The 19,397-nt window shown below is 38.7% G+C and overlaps 1 protein-coding gene across 4 annotated transcripts in view; it reads right to left on the bottom strand.

The window, feature by feature from the left end:
• Positions 1-19,397, bottom strand: part of CLEC16A (C-type lectin domain containing 16A) — a 645,672-nt gene that overhangs the window by 469,722 nt on the left and 156,553 nt on the right. For all 4 annotated transcript variants that reach the window (XM_085632123.1, XM_085632125.1, XM_085632126.1 and 1 more), the window contains exon 7: positions 18,956-19,130. In XM_085632123.1, coding sequence (XP_085488249.1) covers positions 18,956-19,130 — 175 coding nt within the window. The remainder of the gene's footprint in view (positions 1-18,955; positions 19,131-19,397) is intronic.

Genomic DNA, 19,397 nt, shown 5'->3' with positions numbered 1-19,397 from the left:
TCCTAGGTGTTTCTATAAATATATATATTTTTAAAATAATAAAAAACAAAAGCCGGCCCCGGGGGATGGGGTCCCCGGAGCCATAAGTGGCCTGAGGAGGGGGGCAACGCAGCCCCCTCCTAAAGAATTTAAATTAAAAAAAGGCCATGACACGGGGGTTGGGGTCCCCGGGGCCGATTAAGGCCTTGGGAGAGCCAAATTTATTTTTTTTCAACAAAAAAAACTTAGGGTGCAGGCCCTGGGGGATGGGGTCCCCAAGGCCAGTAAATTAGAAAAAGAAGGGGGGCCACACAGCCCTCCTTCTTTAAAAAATTAAATAAATAAAAGACCGGCATCGCGCTGGATGCCACGCCCCCTCCTTGCAGCACTCTGCAAACGCGCCCCCTGGCCAGTTGTAAGTTGGGAAATTAATTCCCCTTCAATACTAAGGGTCCCTGAGGGCCAACTAGCCCAACAGGTATCTCCAGTGTGCGCCAGGGAGCTGCGTTGCAGACAGGTGTTCTGAGGCCACGCCCCTTTTTACACCTCTATGCAACGCAGCTCTGTGGCGCTTACTGGAGGTACCTAGTGGGCTAGTTTGACCCTAGGGACCCTTAGGATTCAAGGGGACTTAATCTCTCAACTTAGAATGGCCACAGGGTGCGTTTAACAGTGGTGAATGGAGGGGACGGGGCCTGAGGTGAAGTGTGCAAACACGCCCTGTGGCGCGTTTTAAGTTGGGGAAATAATTCCCTTTCAATCCTGAGGGACCATGGGGGCCAACCAGCCCACCAGGTGCTTCCAATAAGTGCCACTGCTCTGCGTTGCAGAGAGGTGGTGCAGGCCGTGCCCCTTTTTACACCTCTCTGCAATGGCGCTTACTGGACGTACCTAGTGGGCTATTTCGCCCCTAGGGATCCTCAGGATTCAAGGGGACTTAATCTCCCAACTTAAAAAACGGCCACAGGGCATGTTTACACAGTGGGGAAGGAAGGGGACGGGGCCTGAGGTGACGTGTGCAAACACACCCTATGGCGCGTTTTAAGTTGGGGAAATAATTCCCCTTCAATCCTGAGGGTCCCTGGGGGCTAACTAGCCCACCAGGTGCTTCCAGTAAGCGCCACTGAGCTGCGTTGCAGAGAGGTGGTCCACGCTGTGCCACTTTTTACACCTCTCTGCAACGCAGCTCTGTGGCGCTTACTGGAGGTACCTAGTGGTCTAGTCGGACCCTAGGGACCCTCAGGATTCAATGGGACTTAATCTCCCAACTTAAAACGGCCACAGGACGTGTTTACACAGTGGGGAAGTGAGGGGACGGGGCCTGAGGTGACGTGTGCAAACATGCCTTGTGGCGCGTTTCAAGAGGTAGTTTTAGTCCCCTGCCCTATTATATACTAGGGGCTTACAGAGGAGGTCATGCTGATCACAGGGGGACCCCAACGCATAGTGTTCCCTAATGTATGTAGGTGTTTTCACTGTATTCTGAGTGTCTTTTAAAATAGCACTGGCTCTAGGACTGGTTAGTCAGACTCAGTTACCACCAGTATCCGTCTGAAAAAGTTGAGGGTACAGGATGATTTTTCAACAAGGCTTTTTTCTGCTCTTCTGTTTGTTCTTTCTGCACGTTATCCTTCTTCCTGCACTTTTCTTCGTCTTTGAGGACTTCTGTTGCTTCTTTCTGCATTTCTTTTTTTTTCTTTCTATGCGTTTTTTCTTTCTTCACATGTCCTATCTCTTTAGGCATAGTTAGAAATTAGCATTTAAAAAACCTTTGAAATTCACTGAAAAAACCATAGGTTTCAGGCACGTTATAGTTAGGAATTAGCATTTAAAAAACCTTAGAAATTCACTGGAAAAAAACATAGGTTTCAGGGGCGTTATAGTTAGCTGGACTTTTCACTTGTACAAAACCATTGAAATTCCCCCGTTATAGTTAGTTCAGCTAACTATAACTTGCGCGCCCGCAATGCACTGCTGATGACGTCACATATTACATCACTCATGACATGGTCAGTGACATCACTCATAACATCACTGATGACATCTCAAATGAAATCACTGATGACATCATCCTTGTGATAGAGTGGCAGACCTCCTCTTCCCCTAATATAACCTTTGATACACACATTCAAAAATAGAAACTACAATGTTCAAAACAATGGACATACCAATACCAGTTACAACAACCTATTCAGTAATTCTAAGATCCACATACGCATCCACTCATTCACCAACAGTCCTATACAGTCACTCATACATGTACTCACTCATCATATGTACTCACACACCTATACATCCTGTTACACAACGCCACTCATCCATAGAGTTACTCACACACATAGTCACTCATGCTAACGAAGAATCAAACATACATTTACTTGCATATACACTTATACACACACACCACACTTACTTCTACAGAAACTTACACATACTTAGTCTTTTAAACAATCACTTATAGAAACACATACTTATTCATACAGGAACTCTTCAATCTCTCACTCTCACATATACTCACTTATATACACCAATAGTCACATATACTAGTTTAAAACATATGTAGTTACTCATAAAGACACTATTGAGACAGTCTATCACTCACTAACACACCCATGCACACACTCATCCACCCATACAGTCCTGCACACATGCTGTCTTCAACACATACAGTGAGTCACTCATTCATGCACCTATGCACTACGTAATACCCCCCACCGAACCATACAGACACTCAGACACTCATACTGATACTCAAAAAACCAACTAATAAACTATATAGACACTCATGTAGCTACTCACCAACCCATGCAGCCACTTATACACAAAGTGAGAGACTGATACAGATATTTACACATTTAAACATTACTCACTAAGCCATGTATTCACTAAAATACACTTAATCAGTCAGTTATACAATCAATTTTTCAAAAACAAATCATCCATTTAGACACTTATATACCCATTTATTCTTCCATCGACCTTGAGATATACATATATAAAACATATGTAATTTTCAGAAAGCACACATTCACTGGATGATGTCATCAGTGATGTCATTTGAGATGTCATCAGTGATGTCACTGACCATGTCATGAGTGATGTAATATGTGAAGTCATCAGCAGTACATTGCGGGCGCACGAGTTATAGTTAGCTGAACTAACTATAACGGGGGAATTTCAATGGTTTTGTACGAGTGAAAAGTCCAGCTAACTATAACGCCCCTGAAAAATATGGTTTTTTCAGTGACTATATATATATATACATAAATCGGTTATTCCGCTTATCTTAAGCATCTATGAGCACATTCGCCTATAGTAAGCACTGTGCCATTCATGCAGTCATACGCCTATATATGCATAGATATGTCTGTCCCAGAATCAATCCTAAGCATTTATCAGCCCACCCGTCTATCGTAAGTACTGGTCTTTGCATTCATTCATCCATCCATCCATCCATCCATACATGGATACATTGATCTATGTATCTATCCATTGATGCATCTGGCCATGCATCCACTCGCTCTTTATTCAACTATACGTTCTTATTTCCATGCATCGTCCGCCCCCGATCTTAAATACGACATATTATACTCATCCAGCTACCCTCTTAAGGCGTTGAAAAGGCTTGCGGAAAAGCATTGACAGGCAGATTTTTTAATAAAGAATAACAAAGCTTTGAGTTACTCCTTGTGGAGCATACTTCAACACCCTTCTCTGGTGGTGTTTTAAACAAAGGTACATCTAGCGAAAGAAATGCAAAGGAGCTTTTATGTGTAATACGTTAATTTAGAAAAATAACGTTTTGTCGAGTTGTTTATAGGTACACTGTTTTAAAGTGGCCATGACTGACAGATACTGAATACCTGTACTTCTTATATTTGAGAACGTATACCAGAGAGCTAATTTGGGGTGGTGAGAACCTTGAGTTCTATATTTCCATGTGAAGTACAGAATAGAAATATAAAAGTAATTGGAAAGCTTTTATGTTCATATTAAAGAGGGGGTGTGAGAACTTAGTGAGGCAGGCAAAGTGTGTGTTTTCGTAGCACTAAAACAAGACCGTGTGTAAGGTGAGAGCAGGTTCGTGCTGGAGTTGCCTTGTTGTGGTCGTTTGCAGAGGCGCAACCAGAGGGAAATTTCAGGGGAGCCTAATTCTTTCAGCAATAGGCAGAGTGGGCATGTAGGGGTTGAAAAAAGGGGTGAAAAAGAACAGAGTCTCCTTTACAAAAAAATGATGTTTTAAAGACCGGGGAAGTACTCGATGCGGCTCTGTGTGCGCGCACGGGAAGCTGTGTCAGAGTCTGGGGCAATGGGCGTTGCGCGCCTGGTGGTCTGTCTGCTAATCACCCCACGATGATGTTGCTGGTGCGTTGCAAAAACAGAAGGGAAATACTGAGAGAAAATGGCTCCCTTTAAAGGATTTCCCTTCTCCTACAATGCGAGTCACTTGGCATGATGTCTGCACTTCTTAGTAGTGAGCAAAGTGCATGCTCTCACTGTCACTGCAGTGCAATAAAGAAAAAAAAACGGATTTTGTTTGTGAGGTCGGAAAATAGAGCCCTATAAAGACCCGTTTTGAGGCTCCCAAAAATAAAGTGCTGGTGGTCACATCCCCACAGACACCCCCTCCAGTTAAAGCCCTGGGTGCAGTGTTATGTTTGCGAAGTTGTTGATAAAATGTTAGGTAATAATGGAAATTTTTATGTGTGCTATTTGGTTGATATAATCATTCTAAGTACATAGATTAAAACTTTTTAAAATACTATTGATAAAGTTGTGTGCGGTGGGTTGCAGAGAAAGTGGTGTAGGGTGGTGGGGTGTGGCGGAGAGGTGAAAAGTAGGAGGTAGTGCAATTCCATATAAATTGTAAATGAGTATGTAAATAATTAAACAAATACTTGCTGTATGTTCTATGGCACTACTTGTCGTCCTAGTGCTCATCTGTCGTGCTCCATCACGTTGCAGCACTGGGTCTGGAAGTTGTTAGTGGAAGTTTTGCAATTGTATGTTATTATTTTAACATAGTGAACAAATGTGAAAAATAATTGAATCTATTTTTTGTTTTTCAGAAAACTATTTCATTTGGATTGAAATTTGGAAATGCCTAGAAGAAGTGAAAAAAAAAAAGAAAAGAAGAAAAATATATATTTGACGAAAAAGAAAGATCTTGAAGTAGAAAAAAATGCGAGTAGTAGAGAAACTGTTTGAGTAAAAGCAAAAGACAATTTTTGAGAAAAATATTACAAACATTTAATGAGAAAAAAATCACACAAAGCAAAAAGAAGAATTTTTCAAGTAAGGTGAAGCAGAGTTCAATTTCAAATATGACAAAAAGGAAAGATGATAAAGAAATAGTATCTGGTACTCGGAGACAAAAACAATTTCAAGAAATTTGTCAGAGACTTTTTCGATCTAGAATGATTCAGAATTTATTGAAAACATGCTGCAAATATAAAAGAAGAATGTCCCAATTCAAAGAGAAGCAGCGTTTTGAAAGTATAGTGGATACTGCTTTCAATTTGAAACAGAAGTTGTTCATTTTGATTGGAAAGAGATTGAAAGTATTGGATAAAATAGTCAAAGTATTGAAAGAGAAAAGTAGAAAAAAAAGACTTGTGAACAGAACCAACTTTTGTAAACTCTTTAGTGGACATTGGAGACATACTTCTAGCACTGAGCCTTTTTTTAATGAGGAAAGTTACTTTCAGGAAAATAGTTTATCATTTGCAGTGGATACTGTAGGTCGTTGCTACGAAGTTCAGGATGGCGTTCCTCTTCCAAAGGAGGAAATTGTTGGTAAAAGTGCAGAAGAGTTAATAGCTGAAGAAGTGCAAGGGAAACGTCCACGAGCTCCTGTGTATAAGTGGAGTTGTAGTAGCATTTGTAGTATTCAACAGAAATCCATTGATATAATGAGAAATTTGCTACAAGAATATACTCAGAAAAGTATAAAACAGAAGATTAAGTTGCTACAAGGACTAGATCCATGTAATGTAAGAAAATATACTGAGAAGTATGGGCATTCTCTGGCTTGTCTTTAAAGAAATGTTTGTAAAAGTGTTTATCATTTGAGGATGTTAGCAGTACACCATTCAGAAATGCGGAACTTTGTAAAAAGTCCTGCATTAAGTTTAAGTGAACTGAATGAAAGTCTTTTATATGGTTCTTTATCAGATGTTCAAAAAAGTGTGCTATTGAAATGCGATATTTTGGTTCAGAAGAGCAGTTCATAGAAAGTGAAAGTTTGACAAATACAGATGTTGGAGGAGATGAGAAAGTGATTAGCACTGATCAGTTTGAAGAAGAAATTGGAAAGTTTAATGTAGTGTGCTCTGAAATACCAAACTATGTTTTTGTTTGTTGTTGACGTACTCATTCTAAAAGTCAAAATAGGAATGTTGATTTGTATTTGAAAAGTGAAAAGGAGAACAGTGGGAAGAATTTGCAACTTACTTGTTTGTTGAAGGTCGATTTGAGTTAGGTAGTGATCAACGTATATGTAAATATTGTTACAACAAATTAGAAGAGAACAAAATGCCTGCTAGAGCAGAGCATAATAAGTTGGAGTTAGTAGCTATTCCGCAGGAGCTGGACGAATTGAATACATATGAGTCGGTTCTAATTCAATCTGTTCATCCTTTTCAAACTATAATTCGGATGGAGCCTAAAACAGGTAAACTGCCCCCAACAGACTTGCAAAGAGGGCTGAAAGAAAGAGTGGTGTACTTACCTTTAGATTTTAAGAAAAACATTGAAACTATTGCTGGAGAGAAAGAGGAAGATGAGGCAGTAGTTATTTTAGTAAATGGTGTACCCACAAAGAGTCGGAAAATATGACAAGAATTTGTGGATGTTAATAAAGTTGGAAAGGCTACCTTATATCTTATAGCGAACAATATTTATTACAAAAATGTAAATGTGGATGAACAGGTAATACGTTTAGAAGATGATTTTGACATTTCAAGTGATCAAATGGAGAAAGTGGACAAGTCAAGGACTGAAGAGATTTATGAACATTATACAATATGTCCTTTGCATTCAAAAGAAGTGATAGGAAGTAGCATTGAGTTATTTCAAATGAAAAAAGCACATGGAACTCCAATGAGCTTATGGGAGAAAAGCATGGAAGCTCGTTGTTTTCCACAATTGTTTCCTACTGGAGAAGGTGGACGATATGATGACCGACCTGTACGGATTCCAGCTTCAGAATATCTGTCAACAAGATTATATTTGAAGATCCTAGATTTCGACAGTGCATTCCACCTTTTGTTTGAAAGTGAACTGTCTTCTCTCTCGTATGCAGTGAATCATACTCAAAACTGGAGTTCATGAATCACTTCTTTCTGCAAAAGAATTTGTGGAGAAAGTTCAAGAAACAGATGAAAATTTAGAAGCACAGTTAATCAATTTGATGGCATGTCAACATGGAACAAAGGAGTATTGGTATCGTCGTCATGGAGAACGCAAGTGTATGTTACGGAAGTTAGGTACACCAACATGGTTTGTCACACTTAGCTGTGCAGAGTATGCATGGGAAGATTTGCTTGAGTTTTTAAGAGAAGCGAATTCTAATATAAAAAATGTTGAAATAAAGACTCCTGGTGAACTGTGTTAATTGGAGCCTGTAAATGTGTGCAGATATTTTAATCATAAGTTTCAAGGTATGATGTCTTATCTGTAATAAAAAGAATCCACCTCTTGGAGAAGTTACCGATTTCTTTTGGAGAAAGGAGTACCAAGCAAGAGGTGCACCTCATATGCATATGCTACCAGTGGCGGCTGGTGACATTTGAAAGTGGTGTGGCGGGAAGTTATCGTGGTACTGAGGTGAGCGAAAAACCTACCGGGGTAGGCTGCAATAGATCAGCTATTTTCTTCATAACAAGCGAAATGAGAAAATTAAAGGCTGTTAAGTACTTTCCCGTTGTGTTTCGACTGCTGAGCTTCAAGCGTGATTTGGTGAATGGCTTTGAAAAATTCTGCTACAGGTTATGGCAAACTGCAGTTTCTTGTTTTAATGACAGATAAGCAGCCCACTTCACATACACACACACGCACATCATTCTTGCCGTGGTTTGTACTGGTCAGACAACCACTTGTTCTTGTCCTTGCATGATACATGCAACAATTACGACCCTCTCAAAGGAAAAATCCTAGAGCGGGCCTGTATATGAAGCATGTACAGCCTGCCTGTTTGCAATGCTAGCGTTATTCTAAATAATGCTCCTTAAAATCATTTTGAAGCAAAAAGATTTGTTTTCTCTTCCTTGAAAACGGTGCAAAACATCACAGTTTGCAACTTGCTTCCTGCTGCATCACGTATCATCTCTGTGAAGAGCTGACACCCCACCACAAATAGCTTCAGTCTAGTCTTCATTTACAAAAATATCACCTACGCCTTCTTTGCCAAGTAAACCCACTTCTTGTGCCAATTCGACCCATCTGAAAATAACATCCCATCTGCATAGCAGACACCCAGGCTTACAGTGGCGCATAATGGAGTTCAGGACTACGAAAGAGGTTGCACCAGTGGCAAAAGTGAGATCGGTAATGTAAGGTATGATAGATACCGTGACGTAAAGTGACACAGCATAACAGAACAGAACCCACTTCTTGTTCCAATTAGACCCATCTGAAAATACCATTCGATCTGCATACCGGACACTTCCAGTTTACAGCAGCGCATAATGGAGCTCAGGAATGAAAGGTTGCACCAGAGGCAAAAGTGATACCTGTAAAGTAACGTCACCTAATATAGATAACGTAACGTAACACAGCATAACATAACAACTGAAGACACAGGGTTTGAAAGTTAGCCAAGCACCCACCAATCTCTGTACAACTACTACAGATGCCCAAGGAAACTACAGAGCTGTCCCTTCTGTCTAATATTTTAATTTATTTTCATTTTTTATGTAGTTAGCGCTTTTCTAGCACTGCCCAGTTCTTCGCCCTCAAGTCAGCATAGGTTTTCACGTTTCGCCACAGCGCGGAGATCCCGCTAGGTGGCCACAATCCAGTTTAAATCATGTTGGTGTGCACAACTCTGAGGAGACCGGCACCTCTTCCAATAAGCTGCACACACAGCAGCTGCCAGGCCAGGGATCGATCCTCTGGCAAACAGCAGTATGTCTTGCCGGTGAAATCCAATTATCCTTAACTGTTACCATGTACATTACTTGGATGACAGATCTTAAGTTGTTAAGAAACATATTCTATGTGTTTAGAACTGAATATTTTGTACAAATTCCTCGAAAACTTTAATGATAAAAGTCCTGGAAATCGCGAATGTTAGTAGAGATAGCAGCAACGAATACACCTTTTAACTAACAAAGTAGAGAACGGATAACAGTTAATTGCCTTCAGATTTTAAAGACTGACAATATACCACGTGAGTGTATACATGAGAAGGCATAAAGCAACTTTCAAAACAGGGTGTTTATGTTTCAAACATTTTTCCTGATTTCGTTTCATTTATTGGGCCATGTGATACATTTCTTTATGCCACAATTTTCAAACTATTAATCTCCCGAGTCATTGCAAAGGTACTCTTTCGAAGTAATACATCAAAAGACGTCCCTGCAGCGGCCAGCAGGAGGTGCATAACATAATGTATAGCCAAGCAACGTGAACTCTCTTCTTTAGAAGATGCCTTTATAATTCTCCTAATTTCGTAGAGCTTTGCGGAAATTATTCGCAAAAATCTACAAACAATAATGCTGTTGCAAACTTCCCGCCCTGCCATCAAAACACACTTTATATGCATTGGGTTTTTTTGTTTTGTTTACGTCTTTTAAAATAGTTTCTTATTTTCAAAAACCTTAAATATGAATGTCTTGTAGCCATGCAAGACGCCTTTGAAACCACAATGATGCGTCTCATTATCAGCAGAACAATGGCCGCAGCGCTGAGCCCTAAGAAAACACTGTTAGTTAACAAAGAGGGAAAAGTTCATAATGGTTCGGCGGCTCGTGGTGCCGCATAGCAAAGAGCATATTAAAAGAAGCTGCCATTGATGGGAGGCATCGTGTCCATAACAACCCATTGTCACCAAAGGTTTTACTAATTAAAAATGTTTGTATCAAATTACAGTGGCTTTTAGCAGGAGATTATCTCTTAGAGTAACCTGGCCATTTGCATATTTAGTAATTAGAAGAGTCATACTGTGGCAGCCGTGTTTACTCGTTGCCTCCAAACCAAAATGCAACACTTTTGTGATAAATTGATCAAGTAGTAAGTACATCTCAAAAAGAGTTGGCTAATCGAGGAGGCTGCAAGTTTAATTAAGCAAAATCTTGAACTATACAACTTCAGTACTACTCGCGCAATACTAGCGGGAGAGGGGAGGAGGCCGCCGGGGGTGGGGGGATTACAATTTAAAAAAGAAAGCTAAACTTTAGCTTACCAGACCAGGTCCTGACCGCGCGGCCCCTCTCTGCTTCTCGGCCGGGTCCCGTTGGCGCCTCTTCTAACTTAGGAACAGGCAACAGCACTGGTTGGCAGCTCTAAGCCAATACTGACGCAGTGACGCTGCTCCAGCAGCGCCAGCATTGGCTTACAGCAGGGTGACTCACCGCCCGCCTTCCCATTAGGAGACCGAGGTTTGAGCCTTTGCTCAACCCTCGCTCTCCTAATGGGCATGCGCCAGCCACAGTAGACAGTAGTGCGCATGACTGGGCACGGAGCGAAAATTCGCCTCCTTCACCCAGCATACGCACTGCTGCCTGCTGTGCGCTCTGCGCCACCCCTGGTCTGCTGCATGTATTGTCAGTCACTCAGCAGCATGACGTCGGACCGCCCTCCCCCTTCAGAATCTGAAGGGGGTGGGCAGTCCGAGTTCATGCTGTCTGCTGAGACTGTGACTGACATGATTGACGCAGAGGGAGCTGCCGGTGCGGGCGGCTTGTGGGGCAACGCCCCAGCGCCCTTAATGGACGCACCGCCACTGTATGCTACTATGGGTCAAGGATGCACCTAAATTTGGAACTCGTTCTGATGAAACAGTATTGTCTTTCATCGAACAGTATGTGACATGTGAGATTCCAAGAGAAGGAGGAGATAGAAGCTTGAGACAGCAAGTTTTACGTTTCAAAGTCACCGTTGTGTAAAGTACTGCAGAAGAAAATACACATCTAAAGGAAAATTTTACACCAAAGGTCGGTTTGGTTTTCCCCGTCCAGTCATTTGTAAAGGAAGAGTAAATTATTTTTTCTTCTTCTGTGAGGCACACAATAACTCGAAAATCTCCAAAGAATACCTACAACTTAAAAAGAACAGAAGGGTCAAAGTTTATCAATGACTACAATCCAGTCATTTTAAAAATGTGAAATGCGAATATGGACATCCAGTATGTTGCGGGTAACTCAATTGCTGTTGCAAGTTATGTTACATCATACATAACAAAATCTGAAAAAACAGAGATGAAACAAATGTGGGAAGAAATTGCACAAGAGAATAGTCTTAGCGAAAAATTGTACAGCTTTAGTTTGAAAATGCTTTCCCACCGAGAAATTGGATCGTATGAATGTTCAGACCACTTGTGTTCTTCAAGTTTATATTCAAAGTCACGATGAATCATTTGGGTACGTTTAGGTCTTGCGTGCAAACGAAATAGAGTGTTGAAATCATTGGAAGAAATTGAACAATTAGCAGCAAATGAGCCAGATAGTACAGACATTCTTAAAACTAATATGTTGGACATATCCTATCCGAAAAGGAGTCAACATCTGGAACAGCTACGTCTGTATGAAGTACTTCAACATTAAAACTTCAAAAGAAATGTTAAAGAGAATTTAAAAGAAGGAAAGTTTTCAGTAGTTGGATGTCATGGTTGTTTAGTAAAACATGCAAAGGGTAATCTTATAAACCATAAGAAACTTAGTTGTGAAACTCCAGATAAGCGAGAATTTTACTATTTAGCACTTCTGCAGCTGTTTAAACCATGGCGTAGCGAAAGTGAATTACTTGGAGAGTTTGACTGCTACGAAGATTCTTTGAATGCTTGTAAAGAAAGCATTCGATGTCCAATTTTCCCTACATATTTAAAAATGTTGAATGATAAAGTTGAACAGGAAAAGACTATTATAGCTGAAACAGATCATGATAGTTCTCAAGATAGTCAAAGTAGTGATCTATGTAGTCAAGATCCTCTTGGACAACCAACAACCAATGCTGGAAAATGAAGCAGCGATTGCTATGCATGATGTCGAAATTGCAATGCAACAAGCACACAAGGAGAATAGAACATTGGAAAAGTTAGAAGAACAAGTAAATGTTGAACAGAAATAAATAAATGCGCAAGTGAGAGAACGGATAGAACATGGTTTGTTGCATGAAAAAAAAGAATGTCTGTGTTCATCTTTTAAACCTCTTCTGATGTACATCAGTGGTTAAGCTGGGACAGGTAAAAGTTTTTTAATTAAAGTTTTGACCAGTTATCTTAAAAAAACAACTGGTTCACATTTATGTTGTGTGGTAACAGCTCCAACTGGATTAGCTGCACACAATGTTAAAGGAGTTACTTTGCATAGATTATTGATGTTACCAGTGGAGCATGATAATAAATTACAATATCATAAGTTGTCTGGAGAAGCTTCTTATGGAGTGTCAATCGTGCTGAAGAAAATGAAACTTTTAATTATTGATTAGGTGGGCATGGTCTCAAACTTAATGCTTGCTTTTGTACACTTAAGAATGCAACAGGTATTAAAAACAGATTACGACGTTCTCTTTGGGGGAAAACATTTAATTGTATTTGTAGATCTGCTACAACTAACCCCTGTAAAAGGAGAACCAGTGTTTAAAACTCTTCTACATGAAGACAGTAAGAAATCTTTGGGAAGTATTAGAAATGTGAATCTGTGGTTACATTTTGAATATAAAGAACTCACTCAGAATATGCGACAAGCAAGAGATGAAGATTATGGAAATATTCTAAAAGATGTAAGAATTGGTGTTCTAAGCAAACATGGTAAACAAGTTTTTCAAAGTCGTCTACTAAAGAACTTGTTTACAAATGAAAACACACCAGCAGAAGTAATGTCTATAGTTTGCTTAATGCCTACATTGGAAGAGTGTTATACATTTAATAGAGAGCTTATGAAATTGGAAAATCAAGAAATTGTTCACATTGAAGCTATTGATAAAATAGAGCATCAAGGAATAACAATTGTTCTTTCAGACAAACTACAGACTAAATTGGATTCTTTGGAAAAGTCTGTATCAAAAACTGCTGGCTTAGAAAAAAATGTAGGTGTATGTTCAAACTGTCGGGTAATTTTGAAGCAATCTGAATGTAGAAAAAGGTTTAGTGAATGGAGCAATGGGAAAGTTGTTGATTTTGTGAAATATCAAAATAGAAATTGAATAGAATTTTTTAAAGTTAAATTTGATCAGATTGCAGAGGTAAGACAGATTGCACGTTCTGCCGCAGGTTTTTTGCTTGTAAAAGACTTATATGTTCGTAGAAAACAGTTTCCCTTCTGTTTAGCATATGTAATAACTATTCACAAATCACAAGGTTTAAGTGTAGATAATGCTTTGGTAAATGTTGGAGAAACTGTGTTTAAAGAGGGAATGTTATATGTTGCCTTATCTCAAGTTAGAACGTTGTCTGGTTTGTATTTAATTCATTTTGATGAGAACAAGGTTAGTGCTGATGTTAATTGTGTAAGAGAATATAATCATTTGAGAAGGCTTTATGCTCCTCATTTAGGTGAATATCCTATTTATGAGAAACGTGTTGTGTGTTCAAAACGCAAATATGTTGAAGAGTTAACTATGGTTGAAAAGCAGAAAGAAAATCGACAGAAAAAAAAAGATGTAAAGAAGCAGAAAATACAAACAAGTGATGATGTTGTTGGATACCAATTAGAAAATGCTTCTGGTGTCAACTGCTATGGTAATGTCATTCTAAATGTTCTATTTTATCTTGAAGATGTTTGTGGTAAAATTATGGAAAGTCAAGAAAAAACTTTATGTTATGCACTCTACTTCAAGAATTGAGAACTGATAGAAGTAAGATTAATTCTGCTTCTGGTATTCGCCAACTGTTGGATACATCTGGTATTCGCCAACTGTTGGATACATGTACTGGATCTTTAACGTTCAGTGCTAATATACAGCAAGATGCACAAGAATTTCTGATGGCTATGCTTGGAGTACTAGAAGATGAAGGAATTCAGATAGAGATTTTTTTTGGACTCAGTTCAAAATGGTAACATAAATGTGAAGAGTGTTCGTTAACTTCAAGCACTATAGTTGACCGAGAACGATTTTTATATTTAACAATACCTGACTGCAAATCTGTACCATTTTCCAAATTAGTAAAAGAAACTGATCATGAGATGATGTGTTCTCGTTGTAAATCAAGAATGCTATCTGCACTATGCCTACAAAGATATGGAAAATATTTGATTATAATGCTGCAACGCTGTCGACCAAATGGAAGAAAAGTGGAAACCAAAATAAAATTTTTTGTTGCTAATTCAAGTATCTATTTCTGGAAGAACTTTTGCAACAGTTGCTATTGTTTTCCATGCTGGAAGTACTACTACAAGTGGACATTATACAGTTTATTTAAAGTGTAATAATGGTTGGAGTCACTGTAATGATACACACTTGGAAATGAAACCGAGATTGCCTTATGAATTACCCAACTCATACTTAATTTTTCTGAAACAAAGATTTTAGATACACTATTCAGCTTTAATGGGAAGGTGTATAGATCTTTAAGGAATTCATACTGGATGCTTTCAAAGAAAAATTTTGATACATTATCTGGTGTATTTGGAAAATTGTGCAGAGAAACTACGTAAGATCTTAAAGGAATTCATACTGGATGCTTTCAAAGCGAAAATTTTGATACATTATCTGGCATATTGGGTAAATTTGCAGACAATCTACAAAGTAAAGGTAAGCTTTGAACATTTGAAGTACTATTGGATGTGTTTTTTGTGTTGATTTTTTAGTATATTTGAGAGAATTAGGGTTTTGGTTTTTTTTTAACAATCTAGTTGATTGTTTTTTTCCCCCCTGCTGTTTATGATGAAACTACACTGGCATCACTGTGAATAGTGCAGTTAAGTAGTAGCTGATGACAGCAAAAAAGGGAGAAAAATTGTTATCTGAATGTTAAATTGTTTTGTATTATTTAAAAACTCATTGCAATTTGTGAAATGTATTACGTTACATAGTACTTTTGCAGTTTATTTTATGTAGTTGAAAAGTTAGAAAAAATAGTATTAATGACAAATACACAATAGTAGTTCGATATTTAAAAAAACCTTTGAAATTGGTAAAAAAAAACATAGGTTTCAGGCACGTTATAGTTAGAAATTAGCATTTAAAAAACTTTGAAATTCCCTGAAAAAAACATAGGTTTCAGGCATGTTACAGTTAGAAATTAGCATTTAAAAAAACCTTAGAAATTCACTGAAAAGACCATAGGTTTCAGGGACGTTATAGTTAGTTGGACATTTGACTTATATAAAACCAGAGAAATTCGCCTGTTATAGTTAGTTGAGCTAACTATAACTCGCTCCCCCGCAATGCACTGCTGATGACATCACATATTACATCACTCATGACATGGTCAGTGACATCACTGATGACATCACTGATGACATCATCCACGTGAAAATCAGATGCACCTGATCAGACCCCAATATAACACTTGATACACCCAGTCTAAAATACAGACTATAATTTTCAAAACCGTGAACACACCAATACCAGTTAGTGCATATCCACTCTCTTATTTTTAGGTCTACACACATCCATTCATTCACTTATACACTCACTCATACATACAGTCAGACATCAATACAGCATCATCACATCCAGTCACATATCTATACAGACACTCACACACTGCCTCTCATTCCTAGAGTTATTCACACACCTAGTCAGTAATGGAAATAATCAATAACACTTTCATTTACTCACCTGTACAGTTATACACATACCATGTCACTTATTTAAACATATACTAACACATACGTACACTCTAATACAATAAGTAATACAAGGACACACTGATCCATACAGGCACTCTCACAATCACTCATTCTCACATATAGTCATTTATATAGCCCAACACTCATATATACTGCCTTTCACATATGGAGTTACTCACATGTACCACTGAGGCATCCATTCACTCACCGAGACACTCATACACACACTCACTCAGCCATACAGACCTTCACAGATACAGACTTGAACACATATACCTAATGAATTAGCCACTCACACATCTATGCCGAGAGTCACACCCCCCCGCCCACCCACGGAGACACTCAGGTACTCAGACAAGCAATGAATAGCTCATATAGATCCTCATTTAGTTACTAACCAAACCATGGAACTGCTTACTCACCAACTAACAACCTAAATTCTGTGAATGTCTATATTAGTCGCTAACACATGCATTAAACAAGACACAATTAATTAGTGACTTATACAGTTAGTCACACACCTACTTAATCATCCATCCCGAGTCTTATACACACATTCATTCTTCAATACACCTTGGCATATATATATTTATAAAACATATTTAAACTTAACAGAAATACACAGACTGGATGATGTCATTTGAGATGTCACTGACCATGTCATGAGTGATGTAATATGTGATGTCATCAGCAGTGCATTGCGAGGCCGCGACTTATAGTTAGCTCAACTAACTATAACAGGCGAATTTCTCTGGTTTTATATAAGTCAAATGTCCAACTAACTATAACGTCCCCGAAACCTATGGTTTTTTCAGTGAAAATCTCTCACACTCTCTCACACTCTATATATATATATATATATATATATATATATATATATATATATATTCACTGAAAAAACCTTAGGTTTCACACACGTTATAGTTAGGAATTAGCATTTAAAAAACCTTGCTAATTCAATGAAAAAACCATAGGTTTCACACATGTTATAGTTAGCTGGAAATTTTACTGATAAAAAACCAATGAAATTCCCCCGTTATAGTTACTGTAGGCAACTATAACTCACGCGACCGCAATCCTCTGCTGATGCTAATACTGTATTTAGACACTTATTTGCCCATGTCTTCTTCCATTAAATGTTAGCTATACATATATTACAAATATTTTTTTTTCATAAAGACACATATGTCATCAGCAGAGGATTGCGGTCGCGTGAGTTATAGTTGCCTACAGTAACTATAACGGGGGAATTTCATTGGTTTTTTATCAGTAAAATTTCCAGCTAACTATAACATGTGTGAAACCTATGGTTTTTTCATTGAATTAGCAAGGTTTTTTAAATGCTAATTCCTAACTATAACGTGTGTGAAACCTATGGTTTTTTCAGTGAATTTGTACGTTTTTTTAAATGCTAAGTTACTTTACGCCATTCGTGGCGTGCACGCCCACTTAACGCAGTTCGTTCCGTGCGCGCACAGTGAACACGCGGTGCGCTTTGCGCACCGCGCGCCCACTTTACGCAGTTAGTGCCGTACACGCAAGGTGGGCACGCAGTGCGCTACGCGCACCGCGTGCCCACGTTACGCACCGTGCGCACATGGAGGACATATTATGCGCTTCCTTGTGATAGGTAATCTGTTAAATTTAATTTGTAAGTGATGACAATAATATGCCATGCACAGAGAGTGTTTTTATTTTTTTAATAAAATTTTTAGCGTAAGCGCACCGTACGCGTACGGTAAGCGTAATCTGCGAAATTTTCAAAAAATAAAAATTTACCGTTTTTGGCCTTGGGGGATCTTTGAGGACTCAACTAACATGGCTATGTGCATGGGCGCTGTCTAAACAGCCCCTTTATATGTTTTTTGCCTTTGTTTACAGCCCCCCCCTCAGAGTGCGAGAGAGAAAATGGCGGCCGCCGCTTCCTGGTTTCGACCGATTCGAATGTTTACTTAGATGTAACAGCCAATCAGAATCGCGCACGCCACCGTACGCATACGGTAAGCTTACGGTAAGCGTACCGTAAGCTGGCTCAGATATATATATTGATTTAAAGGCTATTTTCTCAGAATCTACTGAACAGATTTACACCAAACCTACAAAAGGCACTTCCTTGACCTGAGGACTACCTCTCTGCCAAATTTCTAGTAATTCTGTTCAGCCGTTCGGGCTGTAGCCCTGTCTAAAGGTCCTATGGAAAAATGCATGGGAAAAACGCGTTTTGGGACCCCCCTTTTATCTCTGCCCCCGCTTGACGAATCCCCCCCGAGACTTTCAGGGTAGGAGCGGAGCGTAGCGCCCCACCTATTTTGAGAAATTCGCGAGGATTCGTCGACCGGCGCCAAAGTTATTCAAAATAGAATGTTGCGGATTTCCTATGGCAACAGGGTCCTAACTATAACTACCTACTGGCGACCGCCAGTAGGTAATATATATATATATCTCTCTCTATATCTATATCTATATCTATATATATATATATATATATATATATATATATATATATATACATACACACTGTTGATACTGGGTATTTGGGCTTCTTTATGTTGAAATATACGTTTGCATCACAAAGGATGTCTTTATTTCAATTTTGGAATTAAAGATTTTAATTATTGAGATCTTATTATGGAATTCAGAGCCTTGGTGCTTTGTAGTAGGTGACACGGATTCAAAGTGGTTTTTGGAGACAAATTTGCATTAATGTAGGGGGGCTTTAGGTTATTGATGTTGTAATAAGGGAGACGCATTTCAATCTTCAATGATTACCAAAAGTTCATATTTTGGAAAAACAGCATACATTAATTTGCCTAAATACTAGGTGCACAGCATGCAAATCTTTCTTTAACAGATTAATCCTGCCAAAGTATGTTAAATTTAGGACTCCGCAATTGCAATCTTAGGAACTAAGCAGAACATAAATAAACCTCAGAGTTTAAGCAACTAAGAACAGACTTAGTTAAGCATTGGCACTAATGATAAAAGAATAATGAAAACAAGCAATGCACTTTGTTACTTACTTGATCCTCATCTACTAGTGAATAAACATACAGAGGCAAGAATAGCCTGTTCAATAAGTGGTCAGTTAGCACATCATTTAGAAATTCACAGTTAATGATGAGGATATCATTAAGGTAATGCAGATGATCAAGATGTTCTGCTACCAAGTCACTTAGTTTGCCTCTATTTCGATGTCTGTAAAGGAAAGAAAAGTAAAGCATATGAAGAGATTCCTTAGTTTAAGAAAACATGGCAAGTGTCATTTATTCTTTCAACGTGCATGTATCCCTCAGTTGGAATGGAAACAAATGAATGTTCTCTCATTAATAGTTTTATAAGTGTACATGAAAATTAACAATTAGGGCATACTGAATAACGGATAAAGCTTTGAATCTGCAAACAATTTCACATTGAGCAACTGCACAAGTATTATTTTTACTAGGTTTGCAGAATGTGGTCTGA

Source organism: Triturus cristatus, chromosome 10 (assembly GCF_964204655.1).
Source record: "Triturus cristatus chromosome 10, aTriCri1.1, whole genome shotgun sequence".
Classification (NCBI taxonomy): Eukaryota; Metazoa; Chordata; class Amphibia; order Caudata; family Salamandridae; genus Triturus; species Triturus cristatus.
The sequence above is the reverse complement of the archived record's forward strand: the minus strand, read 5'-3'. Positions and strand labels throughout refer to the sequence as shown.